Raw genomic sequence first — 14,773 nt, 5'->3', positions numbered from 1 at the left:
TGATTACAAAGTGACTGTTGTTTAAACTTCCATTTACTGTAAATTAAATAAACTTGCGATCATTTGACCCTGAGTTACTACTTAGTTCATCCCTAATTCTAAATGAAGTACTTACCAAAACCGAGCATAATGCAGAACCACCCCTTGTTAGTCCAGGGTGTGTTTGTGGAAGAAGCCCATCAGATATGCCTGGATGTACCAGCCAGATCTTACTGTCAGGATTAGCATTTGTTCTTCCATTTATACTTGGGGAATGTATTCTTCCATAATAACACATTTCCTGGTGTTACTATTCTAGGTCTCTCTCCCTTTTTCACGTGAGTGAGGATCAGGCTTGAAGGCAGAGCTACCTAAGCAGAATGTTTTCATGCTTCCCCAAAGATGACGCCAGCTGTTGTCACTGCTTCCCTCTCTAAATTTAAGAAAACAGCATTTCTGTGTATATTCTGGGGAGAGAGGGTTTGGCTCCTTTGGGCTGGCTTCTGTCTAATGATCTTTTGAAGTGTAACTTCAAAGCGTGGGCTTGTTTCCTAAACGCTGTTGGGAGGCTCGTTTGGAGGGAAGGATAATCTAGCGGCTTGTTTGTTTTTGATACGGGCTTGGAGCTCTTCCAGTTGCTCGATAGCTGGGGTCCATCTGCGACAGCAGGGCCCGTGCAGCCGTGCTGCAAATGCACAAACCCTAATAGCACCACAGGCAAACAGCAGATAGCAGAATGAAGGGAAAAATGTATTTATAAGGCAGCTTAACTCCAGGCTCACTGGAGGAAGTTATTCCTTGTATCTCTCTTATCCTACTAGCACAAGCGTTGGCCCCCTGGACAGCCCAGCTGAGCTCCTCCACTGTAACAGTCCGTACGTGCAGCGCTGGCTTAAGCGGAGATCTGCTGTTAGTCATTTTGATTGAATCTTCTTAGGAGAGGCTATTCTGGTCCTGGATCAGCACAGGTGCTCCTGTGGGAATGGTAACCCCAGTGGCCGAGGCAGGCGAGGGCAGGTGTCTGCGTCCTCATGTGCCCTTGTAGTGTTGGTGTGTGGCTGTTCTTGGAGCACAGCAGGCGGGTGGGTTCTCGGGAGAAGTATTAAAGGTAAATATAGTAAGGCTGCCAGTTGTTGCCATCTTGGGGGAGTATCGGGCAAGGTGTATCACAGGTGTGTGTTAGGAGGAGAGGCAGGCTGGGACCAACAGAGGGACCCTGGCTCTCCTCCTGGCCCCAGGTCTATGTTTTCAGCTGCCAAAAAGAATCCTTTGACTCCACATGCAACCTCTGCTTCTTTCTCTCTCTCCTCCTGGAGCATCCACCCAGCTCCCAGACAAGCACTTTCCAGGCAACACCTGTGTCTTAATGATTTTAATGAGATTAATCAGTTCCTTGGGTGTTTCTGTTGCTGTTTTCAGTATCTTTGCTGTCATTATTTTCTAGTGCTTAGTGGAGTGTAAGAAGCAGTTGTATGGGGTTACTGAAGATCTCATAGCTGAATATTCTTTTTATTTTGTATTGAGGACTAATTGGTATTTATGCTGCTTATTGCTACCTAGAGATCTCCTCAGATACTTTTACTTTAGTTCTTCACTTGTTCCTGTGGTGGAATTGGCTTTCACAGATGCAGGGCTGGCATTTTGCTGAACCACATCTTCCTTTATTCTTTCTCTGTTATTTTAGTCTCTGAAAGCTTCTTTTATAGACCCTGTTTTCTTGTTGCCAACATCTGCCCAGAGGAGCTGTGGCTGGCCCCTCCCTGGAAGTGCTCAAGGCCAGGTTGGACGGGGCTTTGGGCAACCTGGGCTGGTGGAAGGTGTCCCTGCCCATGGCAGGGAGGGTGAAGGTGGATGATCTTTAAGGTCCCTTCCAACCCAAACCATTCTGTGTTTCGTTGATTCTGTGCAGTTGTGAGATCTGCCCAGCTTGTGAATTCCTGTATTATATTCCTCCTTGACTCTTCTGTGTTGCTCCTGAAGAGACTAAATGAGGACCTGCCATAGTGTGGTGCTTGCCTCCGTCTGTGCTGCTTTGTGTGTGTTGGACGCACACTGTGGCTGTAACTCGGCTCTGTGCATCCCCCAGGTGCATCCATTGTGGAGTTGTCTTCATGACTCTTGCCATGCTGAAAGTGCACATCCATGAGAAACACTGCGAAGTCTTCCACAAGTGTTCTTTTTGCCCAATGGCCTTCAAGTCGGCCGACAGTACCACGGCTCACATGACCAGCCAGCACCCAGCAGAGTCTCACAAGACTACTCAGTAAGTATTTTGGGTTTATTTCTTCTTCTCCTTCACAGGGTAGCTCCAGGATTCCCCCTTTCCCTCCCAATTTTTTTGTGTTTTTGGTTTCTGTCCTTGTATGAGAAGATCTGTCTGCTGGCAGGGGTCTGTTCCTAGCCACAGTGTGTTCTCCTTGGTATGAACATGGTCTCCTGGGTAGGAGGAGAGGAGTTTGGGCAGGGAAGAGCTGAAAATCCATGAAAGGAACTTAATTGTTGCCTCTTTGTCTGGCAGGACCTACAGTGGCACCTCTTGGTAGATGGCTTCAGGGCTTCAGGGCCACTGCTGCATCTGGAACTTGAAAAGAAGAGGAGCATTGCCCCCAAAAATCACTAGAGAGAAGCCTCCTGTTTTTTCGACTCTGTAGCTTTCCCCTCCAAGACTTGAGCTAGTGCTGAAAATGTATGCTTTAGGGGAGGAACTTTGGAAGGTGGGATTGAAAGTAATGTGTAGCTAGCTAGTATACTTTGAGTTTGTTCCCATCTGGCTGCACTTACCGACACACATGCGTAGGTAGTTATGCATATGCACAGAAGTAAACTTATTTTTAGAAACCTGTGGTAAGTGCCTGAGGCATTTTGTTGTTCTTCCCAGTTGAGTTAATGGTCAGTTGTCCTTGTGGGTGTGTGTTGACAATGCACTGAGAGGGTAGCCCTCCTCGGAAGCCCATGCCTTTCTGAAGTTGCCGAGATAATTTTTTCCACTGTCTTTTTAAGATAAGTAATCAAGAGACACTGAGTTTACTTTTCTTAATTGTTCCAGGGTGATCTACAAATGCTCTTGTGAGACAGTCTTTAACAAGAAGAAGCTGCTCCAAGAGCACTTCCAGCAGAACACCAACAAGTTGTTAGTGGGAGTGTTTAAGTGCCCACAGTGTCAGCTGGTGTATATGCAGAAACAGCAGTTAATGCAGCACGTTAAGGTAGGTAACTCCCACCACTTACTGATATGAGGTCCTGTGTTTTGAGTTCATAGAGAGTTTTCATCCACTGTGTGAGGAAATTGGTTGAAGAAGTGGAAAGTTCTTGAGGAATGTATTAGCAGCAGACTACAATGATTTACAGTATTATCTGGAAACATGAGTGGAGCATTTTGTGGTAGCTGGTAGTAATGCAGGCAGTTACTCTCATCTATATATAATTTAACCTTATGACAAAGGCTTGTTTTCTACAAAATCTTTCTGGGTTTTAACTGTTCTATATTAAATCCAAGGAAGTGATTAAACCAGGGTGGGATCTTTATCTTTGGTTGGGGGACAGGGAGAAGTGTTCTCTGCCCACAGTGTTACTCAATTTATACAACAAAAGCTGAATGTCCCTTTTTTGGGTGCTCACCTAAAGAGCTTTGGCCCCTTTGCAGCTGCCTTGGAGAGAGGCTGCATGGCATTTAACACCCCTCTTCCCTGGCTGCTCCTCTTGCCTGCAGAACCACACCAGATTGCAGAGGGCCCTGACAGACACAGCAGTGATTGCCCTGAAGTAGGAGCCTTGGGAGGTGGGACCCCTGCCGTGGGTGTGTCCATGCTGGCACCACTCAGGCTGCTCCAGAAGAGGGTTTGAAATGGATAGTTGTGTGCAACCCCAAAACTTGGTGGAAATGGTGGTCTGGAGAGTGCTTTGAACCTGCCCTCCCTCAGTAACAGCTCATGTTGCATTAAACACTGCAATAATCTCTCTATCATTTGTCACTCTTTTATACATATGTAAGGCTGAGTGTTGTCCATTTGATGGTGGTTTCTAGTAAGATGTGTGTGAGGACTTGCAGATCTGTTTATCTCATAAACGTGTGAGTGCCTCAATTTTCCGTTGTTTTAGTCAGTGTGTTTCTATGTACAGTGTCTAACAACTCTGCCACAGAAATCCTCTTGGAAGATTTCTTGATAGCATTCTGAAGAAAGAGCTTGCAAAGTCTTATTTTCCTTTGATTAGAGAAAAAAAGTGACATCTTTTTTTTAATCAGTGACTTTATTTTGTTTATACTTACACTTAAAAACCAAGAAGATTCATCAGCTCACTCCAAAAAGCAAAACCCATTCAAAACTACTTTTTTGTTCTCCTCCCCCCCCATGCCTTTAACTTGCAAATCTGGAAATGCTTTGCATGCAATAATGAATTAAATTTTGAAGCCCTCCTGTGAAGTTGATGATTGCTAATCTTCCTGTATTATAGCTAGGAAAATAGAGCTGAGATTAAGGCTGGGACCTTCAAAGAGGCATTCAACCCCAATGCTAAAAGCAGGGCTTGAGTTGAGTTACACAATTTGTTGTAGCTCATTTGCAAATCCCACCCTCCAGGAACTTGCCTGCAGCAGTTTGTGCACCAGCACCCTGACATCTCCGCAACAAAACAGCGAGGCTGTATTTGGCCATCAAGAAGTCTTTGAGATGGTAATTAAAGAAGGCTCCTCTCCTATCAGATCCTGCTCCTTTATGGAATACAGAGTTTCTAGGAGGTGCTGTCTAATGTGTCCGTACATGAAAAATAAAGATACAGTGTGCCTTATCATCTTTCTTGGCTTTCCATTGTTAAAGCGTAAGTAGGAGTTAGAAGGGCTGGTTCCTGTTACTGATTCTGCAGAGAAGTCAGTTCATTTTTCTGTGGTCCTTCTTTCCCCCTCCTCCAGTGGTATAATAACAGGAGAAATGGAGTAATGGGTACTAATGTACTCTTAGCTCAGAAAACACTTGAGATTCCCAGATGGGGAGAAAGGTGAACTGTTGGTGTTAACTTAAATAGCTGGCAGTGCTGTGGAGCAGCTGCCACTGCCTGGCCACTGCACGTCAGAGCTTCTGCTGACATCAGCTGGATCAGGTGCAGAGCACACAGGCTTCTCAGATCAGACCTTGTGTTTTGAAGTTTGTTTGGTGTCTAACCCACAGAAAGACTTCCAAAGGCCTGGGGCCTTCGTGTGTTGAAACTTTACCCGTTATTAATTACTGTGCACAATTAAACCTCTAAATTATCCTTTTGTGTGGATGAACTGTTGTTGTTCCTAGGGGAGTTTCTTGAGGTTTCTTTGGTATGTTGCTATTTTACTTGCTTTTGCTTTCCCACAGCTCTTCATTTCTGGATTATTTTCCTTATGTTCAATTTTCTTTGTTAAAATAACTTTTTGGGGGACTTTGGATTTTGGCCTGTTGAACAGCCAAAGAGCCTGGAGACATATTCCTTGTAAGGCTGGTTTCTGGCTCCATGCTTGCTTTTATGTGTCAGGAGCAAAGTTTTGAACTGTGAAAATGTAAATAGCAAGATAGTGAGGAACTGAAGAAGGTAGGTTGGAGAAACTGAGAGGTTGTCTCTTCCCACCCCTTGAGCAAAGATGAAGCAGCTTTGGAGCCCCCCAGATAATAGCAAACATTTCATTCAGAGCTTACCAAATCTCTGCGTTTTTAGAGCTTAGGCTCTTGTAATAATGACAATTAACATTTCTCTTCCATTACATATTCTCTCTTTAACCAGAGTTCTCAGAGCTCACCCAAAATGTTAAAGAGGCAGCACCGAGGAAGTGCTGTTGTCATGCAGGAAACATAAATAAAAGCTTCATGTTTCTTTGGAAGATCTCTTGCTGGGGAAAGCACTGCAGCCAGCTTCAAGGGGAAATGGGAAGATGTGGGAGCAAGCCATCAACATACTGTTTTGGGGGTGGGAAGCTTAAACTGCTTATTTAAATAATAGATGTTATTTATTTATAAATAAAGGTGTATAATACGAATTATGTATAAATGTTATGTGTGATTCCATTATTATTGTTATCCAGGGTGTTCATGGAGTCCCACAAAATCCTGAGGAGCTCTCCAACTTTAGACAGAAATCTGAGAAGGCATCAAGGAACCAGGTTCACATCCCACCAAAGGAGCTGTCGGTAGCCAACGGGACTTCCCACTCTCCTCTGCTGAGGAAGGACATGAGGGTGGAAGGACACAATCCCGAATCCAAGTCCAGACTGAGAAGAACTGGTTGGACTTGCAAGGAATGTTCACAGTGGATCCCCGATCGGGAGACCTATGTGTCCCACATGAAGAGAAGTCATGGAAGGGTAAGGACTCAGGTGAAACTCTTCAACTAGGTAACAAGATCTTTTCAGCAAAAGAGTCTGATAATCATTTATATTTGGGGCAAAAAGAAACCCAGAATCTATTTGACAGCCCACTGAGGAGTAAGCTCAGGGCCCAAACAAAAAAAATGATGTAGCTGTTGTAAGCACACTTTCTGTCCTTGATCATACTCTACAACCTGCGTACCTCATCCTCTTTGCTGTTCCTTCTCCCACTGCATCTAATGTCAGGCTGCTTCTTCGGCTCATCTGGGTAAGTGAATGGAAAACTGTGTCTTCTCCAGTTGCTGGTTCAACAGTCTGATCTAAACTATCTACACTCGGAATTACAGAGGGACATACAGTTCCTCTGCATGATGTACTGCTTGGTAGGTATCACTACATCTAACTGGGGAAGAGTAACAGACTTGCAGTGCACAGAGCAGTCGTTATAAGAACTGTAAATCTCAGTTTGGTTGGTTTCATCCAGTTCAAGCCTTGTGTTGTCCTGACCTACTTCTGTCAAGCTAATCCTTTCTCTTTGGCAGAACATAGGCCAAGATGCATGCAGCCAGATTTCTTAGTACTTTGGCATCAGGACTTCTTGTTTGGTATAGTGAGTCACCCTTCTCAAGTCCCATGAGCAGAGACTGTGGAAATCTGGATCATAGTCTTTGATTCCTTCTAGCTTGACTTGGGGAGTGCTGGATTGTCCTACTTGATAAGTATCAAGAGAAGAAAATGGGGGCAGGGTGAGAATGCTGGAATTTCCCATTTGAATTCTATAGAAGTACGAGATTTGCCAAATATTTAAGTTCAATACATATATATATATTAATTAAACAATTCTAAGAAGATTTTAAATGGAGTGCATGCAGATTCTGCGAAGAACTATAGGAAAAGGAGGAGTCTAGTTATGGGGCAGAGCTGTGTAGGGGGATGTGGATATCATATACAGATTACAAGTGGGACTCTGTGATGCTCTTTAACATCTTACCCTTTTATTGTGCTGAATTATGAGGAGAGAGAATGGTAAGTGGACTTGTACTTCACCCTAGGGTCCTGCCTTCTTATGTGTGGCAGAAGGGGCCTTCCACTGAATTACTTCTGCAGAGGGTCCTGTAGTGAAATGAGCCCACAGAAGAAGCACCTAATGCAATTCCTATTAAAAAAAAAAATAAAAAAAATCAAGCATGTGCTTTAGTCCTGGTTTTTATAAGCTGGTACTAGCCAACTGTTGGTCTGAGTATGAGTGAGACCCCAAAATCTCGGTGATCTTTATCAGTGGAAGAGGAGTTTTTTGCACCTGAGAGGTAAGGTCCAGATGAAGAGCATGGAAATGTTAGAATCCAGTCAGTGCCTTCCATCTCCCTGTTATTAAAAGATATTTCTGTTCTTCTGCTAGTCTATGAAGAGATATCCCTGTCGACAGTGTGAACGCTCATTTAATGCCTCCAACAGTCTGCGTAGACACATCCGCAATAATCACGACACAGCAAAGAAAGTTTATACTTGCTGGTACGTACTGAATGCCACTTTTCAAATTTGTTTTCAACGACAGGCTAATCCTTCGAGTTTGGAAGCCCTTTGTAATAGATCATGTCTGCTCCTATCTGCTCCAGGCTATAAGTAACTGAGGGAGAGTGAGAAGAAGAATATGTTAAACATGAGAGACTTGGTGGCTAAAATAAGTCCTTGCTTTTGACTGCACAATGCCCTTTGGAAACTTAGGGTAAGGTTTGATTTGAGATCTGCAAGTGCAAAATGAGTATTATATTGCACACCATTGTGGAACAGCCAATAAAATATTGGGCCAGCCTTTTGCTGCTTCGTGGTTGGTGTAACCATGCATCACTCTTGTGCCTTCCCCATGAAAAAATGGTACAAAAGGTGTGTAAAATCCTAATGAACCAGGGCACTAGATCTTGCCACCACTTTATACAAGCAGAACTGACTGCACAAGCCGCAGGGCAATGGAGAATTAAGCCTGCTGGATTTGCTTGGGAAGATGCACCTCAAAGTTGGAAAATGGATGTGGAGACTTCAGAGGAGCTTTGTAAATCAGCAGTGAATGAAAGTCATTGCTGGTGAACATAATTTAACTGTGAATACAGTCTCAGTTCAGGACAAAGCCCAGTGCTTACAAAAGTGACTCCACAACCGCTGCATCTCATCTGCTGTTGCAGAATAAGTTGTACACTGAGCAACCATGCAGACTTGCTTCCTGTCTCCTTCTGAGACATCCTTCTGAAAAAGAATTAAAGCCCATTTGTGTTGGAAAGGAAGTTTGCAGTGATGTAGGTTGGGAGATTTTTTTGTATTTAACTAAAATTTTGGTATAATGGAAGTGTTTCTGAAGCATGTGCTGTCACTTTACTGCACTTAAGTTACTAAAAGCCTGTCTTGAAGAGTACATTCCTTATGTACTTTATTTCCTTGGACTGCCTAGTAAGCCACAAGAGCTTTCAGTAAATGGATGAAGTATTGGCATCACCATGGGGGCCTGATAGGAATACATTCCTGATGCATTTTTCAGCCAGGACTTCTGAACTCCATTTCTGGTAACTGTGCTCTGACTTGGAACCTCTTGAGAAGATGAAATGTCGGCTCCCAGTATGTTTCATTCTGCTTGAAGTTCGTGGGAGATGGTCTTTGGAGTCAGGATATACCTGATTTGTATATTTCTATTCTCTCTGTATCAGTTGTTTTCGAAGTGGAGTGTATCAGAATCAAAATGAATGTAAGGCCTAGCTGGGAAGAAGGATTTGTGTAGAAATACTTCACAACCTGGCAGGTGCCAGCCTACTGTACACATTAGCTCATACAGGCCCTGGAGTCCAGTTTTTCTATTACTTTTCAGAACAACACGCAGTTGTGAATCCACAGTTTCACCCAAGAGTCCATCATCATGCCATGTTTACAGCAGAGAAGACAGCTAGAAATTCAAGTGAATTGTGGTTGTGTTTAATTCTCAAGCTTGCAGTTGCTCCTTTTCAAAATCTGTTGATGAAGTCTTAACTGGACAGTGGTTGTGCTTTCTTTAATCATTGTAGTGGGAGGCTTACTGAAATCACAGCACTCTTCAAATTAAACTTCATCCTTGAAATATTTGTCCCGACATCTCCAACAGCTGCTCTTTGTTTGATCCAAGGTCTTCTGTTCAGTCTCCCCTTTGATCCCTCTTAGTTTGTCCAGCGTACTGTTCCAAAAATCTCCTCCATGACTGCTCGCAGATCCTCCCATTGCTTTGAATTCCTCCTCGCCTCGGTTCTGAGCTCTGTAAGGCATCACACCTCTGCTGCTCCTTTTCTTTTCCCTTGGTTGATGGTATCTGTTTTTCTTCTTCCCACCAGGCAGTTTGTATCAGTCTCACCTATTACTCCCTTGAGGGGTTTTGACGCATTAACTTTGTATCACGCTCTTCTCCTGGCTCTCCATGTGAAGCATGAGTAAATTTTGTCACTGAACTGACCATTGAGTATTTTTGTGACTCTAGTACTCTCTCTGGTAGGTGTCCTCCTTCTGGCTTCTGACATTTCAAGCTGCAGTTTCCCCTTTGCCCTCTGCCACTGCTTAGGTCTCTGCCTTCTGTTAAATCTGTAGGGAGAAACAAGTGGTGGAGGACTTGCTTGAACACCCTCCTGCCAAGCTTGTCACTGGAGTAATTCAGGTTAGGAAAACATCTTTCCCTGCTCACATGAAAAGAGTTCTAAATTAGGACAAATTGCAAAGTATTCTGATGTTTTGTGTATTTTCTTTCATAATTCATTTGGTTATTGTTATGAGAACTTGCTCTTGTTTTCCAAGTCTCAAGGACAAACTGTCTGGAATGCTTGATTTTCAATGTTTATTTTTGATAAATGCCACTTAATAACCTCTCATCTTTCCTCCATGAGGGAGAAAAATTCCATCATTATTAAATATTGATTTATCATCTAAGTGGCTCCTGTTAAAAACAGAAGTATTCAATGAGCACATCTGCATTTTCACATCATTACTGACTGTTTAATTTCCATCTAGTTACTGGAAGATCAGTAGGAATCTTCTTTTAAAAGATGTCTTTGTGGCCCAAAGACACTTCAACTCCTCTCTGTTCCTTTTTATCCCTTGCTGCCTACATTTCAACTGCAATTTGTGCATTTCAGAGAAGTCTAGTGTTACTTGCCTCATTGCTTGGGTTGATATGTAGCTGATGGACCTTCCCTGTGTCATGCTGGCAGGCAGCAGCAGAATGCAAAGTCAATCTTGGGTTTCCCAGTTGCTAATGGAGACCTCTGTGTGCCTCACCATGCTGCACGGGGTGCTGCGTGTGTCTGAGCACCTGGCACTTATTTCCAGTAGCCCTCAGTCGTCTGGGAGTGAAGGCTGGCACAGCCCCTTCACATCTCCTTTTGAAATGGCAATACTGTTCTCTGGCAGCTCTTGATTCCTACCAAGTTTTAACAGGAATGAGACATTCATGAGCTCTTCTGCCTAGGTTATTGTTACTAAAATTGGAATTGCAGTGGTTTTGTAAGAATTTTAAGTGTGTTATGATACACGTGGTCCTGTGGATGTGATGCTGCACTGGTGCATGGGAACACTGGGTGCAGATCCTGGTGCTGCTCCAGGCCTCCTTGGTGTTACACAGGTCCTGAGGTCCCTCTGTGTGTAGGTCTGTCTCTCATCTGAGAGTCATTTTTCTCCCATGCGTTTTCCACCTTGATGATTTATCTTGTACTTGTGCAGCATGTATCATGGTGGGCCTGATCTCGACTAGTCCCTGTATTTATTTAGTGCTGGACTGTAAGACGTGCCCTACTTTCATTCACATTCATGCTTACTGTGGTAAATTCTAAACTGCTATAAATTTCTCTCTGGAATGATGTTTTATTATTAAAATGATGATTTGCTGCATATTTTGGTAATCTAATAGTACATTACTCGCCAGCTTCTGTCTCCAATGACACCTATTGGTTTGGCACCTAGTGAAAAGCTGCTCAGATGGAAACGAACAGCTGGGCATTTCCTCTAATAAATTTTCTTCCATTTTTTATTTCCAAGGTACTGCACAGATGAAAATCAGACATTTCCTCAGCCGTTCATGCTGGAGAATCACATCAGCCTTATGCACGGCATCAAAAACCCAGACTTATCCCAGATGGCCAAAGCAAAAGCTCCAGAGAGAGACACAGCAGAAGTAACCAATATATTTTCATTGAAAAATAAATGTACCTGGAGAGTAGTTGTTCACTTGGGGTGTTAGGTCGAGCCGCAGCCTTGCGGCAGTCAAGCCCTCTCGTCCATACGGCAGATTTCCTTCCCCTCCTCTCAACTCCATCCAGTTTGCTTCTCTCTGGTAGTGTCAGGAGAAGAACTGAAAGTGCAGCTGAGCTGCAGCAGCACCAGGGCATTTTTCAAGATACTCTTGAATGTGTGGCCCTGTGTTTTACTGGCATTTTTTCACTCTACTTTGTAACCAGGTCTCATTTAGGTTTGTTATTACCCTTGTTTTCCCCTGCCACTCTCTTCATGAGCCTGGCACATTTCTCCTCATTCTCCCTTGTTTTTTCTGCTAGTGATAAAAGATTCCCTTTTTTTTTTTTTTGTAAAATACTTATAAGATCCGTTGCCTACAAAAACTGCATTCTTCCTAAGTAGGACTGTGTAATTTTTTTCAGGAAATGTAACTGTTCAACCAATTTAATTTGGGTTGGAGTGGAAGATTGGCTGATGGGGCTTCTTTGCTCCATTTACTTTAAAAATAGACATAGTTTTTCCATATCAGTGCAATTTATCATTCATCTGTACCCTAGCATTGGGGGATTGCAGGCAAGACTTGACTCCTCTGCCGTAAGGGAACCTGGGGTAACTCACAAATTCACTTCCATGAACTGGTGGCTGCTTCCCCCAAGCAGAGCTGATGTGCTAAACAGGGTTAGATGGTGGCTTCACGTGGCTCCAGCTGGGTCTGCAAATACAAGCCTGTAAGCTGTATCCTAAATCAAGACTACTCAGTGCTGCTGGATAAGGAGTTAACAAAATCACATGAAGGGATGTACGCAAGTGAGCCATCCTCATGGGAGGAGAAGCACTCTGGGATTATAAAACAGAGGGGATGAGTTAATGAGAGATGCCATGAAGAAAGAGACTGAGTGGAAGGGAAAATGTTGAGAGTTAAATCTGAGATGCATTGTCTGGGCTAATGGCCATCCCCTTGTCCCTCAGCTGTCCCTGCTCTGGGGGCTCCTTCCCACACCAACTCCCTGTTTCTGCCCAGCCAGCCCCTCACAGGATGGCAGTTGAGATCCTGCATGTTGGGGTGAGGCGTTTGGGTAGGAAAGGCAGTGCAAGAGAAGTGCCTAGGCATGGCTTTGTTTAGTTTGCATCACGATACTGACGTGTATTCACCCTGAGGTGTCTTCAAATAGTGTGTGGAATTTAGCACCTATTCTGGGCTCGAACAGTAAAGTAACTTTTTATTCTTATTTTTTTAAGGCAAAATCTCCAAAGAGGATGGCAATGGATGAGCTGGGTCAGGCAGAGGCCGCTGCGGGTTCAGACACACCGCCAGCCAAAAAACTGAAAGCGCATTGGAAATGTGCTAAATGCGGATTTGCGACAGACATCAGTACTGAGTTTCAGGAACACATACCTCGGCACAAGACAGACAGCTCCACCTACCAGTGCTTGTTCTGTGGCTTGTGCTACACCTCTCACATCTCTCTGAACAGACACCTCTTCATTGTTCATAAAGTAAAAGATGAGGAGGAGGAGGAGGAGGAGGAAGAGGAGGAAGAGGAGGAAGATGAAAGGCAGAAATTGCAAAGGATGAGTGAGAACGGACACGAGGGGTATAATGGTGACATGAACACTACGGCAGAAGAAGAAAACCTGAGATGTAAAGAGTGCAAAAGTGACTCAGCTCTTTGTGAACACAGTCAGACGTGTGGCATGGAGGGTCCCAGTAGCACCTCGCAGAACAATCATTCAAAGTCTCTTAAGACTTAAAAACAAAAAAACCCTTTAGGTTGGTTGGGGTTTTTTTGTTGGGGTGTTTTTACTCAAAATACAGGGTGGGGATGGGGCGAATCTTTGAAATACTCTGTTGATTACTTGGGATGGACATTGCTTTCCGTTAACTTCTATTTGTAAGGGAAATTTAAAAAAGAAAAAAACAAACCCTGCCATTGCATCCTAAGCACTAACTCTCTGCCAGACCAGAGAGGTGAAAAGGGAAAGCAGGGCGAAAATCCTCGCTGGAGCTTGTCCAACTCCTGAGGATCAAGGAGCACTTTCTGCAGCTGCAGTTTCCTTAAGAAGAGCTCTCTTCCTTTGAGTGTGCACTGCCTCAGCCTCTGCCCGGAGCCCCAGCCTTGCCTTCCCTGTCTTGCTTTCTTTCTCCTTCTATTTATGGCTTCTTTTTTCTCTTCCCATCCTGCCTTTGTTTTACTCATTTTAATTCATAATGCTGTCTCAGCAAAACACGCTTGTCAGGACTGTGCTGGCCGATCTGGGATCTTCTGCGTTACATGGGATGGGTTCAAGCTGTAAGTTGTGCTGATTTTTCTTTCATTGCCTGAATAACAACCTTATTTTCCAAAAGGCAATTTAATGAAATGTCTTGGACCTGAATCATCCTGTAAGAGAATTTTGTAGCCACTGACCTCTGGGGTGAGCACAGCTCAAAGCCACATGTAGTGTGAGGGAGGTGCCCTCGGGGGCTCACTGGCTGCGCTTCCAGCTGCTGTCCCGGCGCGGGGGCTAATCCCAGCAGGGAGCTTGGGCAGGGCCGGGTGGTGGCAGGTTGGCACTGTCCCCAGATGGGGAGAACAGGTCCCTGCCCGTGCACCAGCTGGAGCGAAGCCGTTGGCCAGGTGCCAGGGCTCCCTGCCCGGCTGTCTGAGCGCGCGGAGGCGTTGGCAGGAGCGGGAGCCGCCGTCCCATGGCGGCCAGGGCCGAGCTCCGCCGCTGGCACTTCTTCTGTCGCAGCTCGCCATTGCCTATCGCCTGGGAGACGTTTCTTTCCGTGTAGTCATATTGACTCTCACCTTTCTCACTCGTTCCCCCATCATACACGCGCTTCGTGTAATATAATTCTGTCCTATGCCATTATTTTTTTTATTCTGTTGAGCCAGAACCCTGCTCGTTATTGTTTACTATGACAATGTTTAAATAATTTAAGAACTATTTATCTTACTGCATTCGGATCGCTCACCTTCTTGTCTCGGCGTGTTTTGATACGAACAGTTTGGACTCTTTGTATTTTTTGATACGGTGTACGTTAGCCTAGGGGATGTTTTACCAGGTAGCCTACGTAGAGTTAAGGATAGCAGGGGGCACTCCCGAGCCATCACGTATCTATTTAACCCGCAGCGGCGTCTGTGCCTTGCTATGATGTTTACTTCCAAGTATTGCAAATAAAAGCATCCAAGGGGGCCTGCCTGGGCGTCGTTCTTGGCTGGGGCCGCCATGGCGGGGCGGGGCCGCGCCCGGAAG

At 44.5% G+C, this 14,773-nt stretch overlaps 1 protein-coding gene across 1 annotated transcript in view; it reads left to right on the top strand.

The window, feature by feature from the left end:
• ZNF592 (zinc finger protein 592) overlaps positions 1 to 14,713 on the top strand; it is a 42,410-nt gene extending 27,697 nt beyond the window's left edge. The window contains exons 5-10 of the mRNA XM_074917771.1: positions 2,066 to 2,242; positions 3,026 to 3,185; positions 6,020 to 6,298; positions 7,701 to 7,813; positions 11,339 to 11,474; positions 12,773 to 14,713. Of these exons, the coding sequence (XP_074773872.1) occupies positions 2,066 to 2,242; positions 3,026 to 3,185; positions 6,020 to 6,298; positions 7,701 to 7,813; positions 11,339 to 11,474; positions 12,773 to 13,285 (1,378 nt within the window). The 3' untranslated portion in view covers positions 13,286 to 14,713. The remainder of the gene's footprint in view (positions 1 to 2,065; positions 2,243 to 3,025; positions 3,186 to 6,019; positions 6,299 to 7,700; positions 7,814 to 11,338; positions 11,475 to 12,772) is intronic.
• The last annotated feature ends 60 nt before the right edge of the window (positions 14,714 to 14,773 follow it).

This window comes from Athene noctua, chromosome 13 (genome assembly GCF_965140245.1).
Source record: "Athene noctua chromosome 13, bAthNoc1.hap1.1, whole genome shotgun sequence".
NCBI lineage: Eukaryota > Metazoa > Chordata > Aves > Strigiformes > Strigidae > Athene > Athene noctua.
This window is presented reverse-complemented; position numbering and strand designations above follow the sequence as displayed.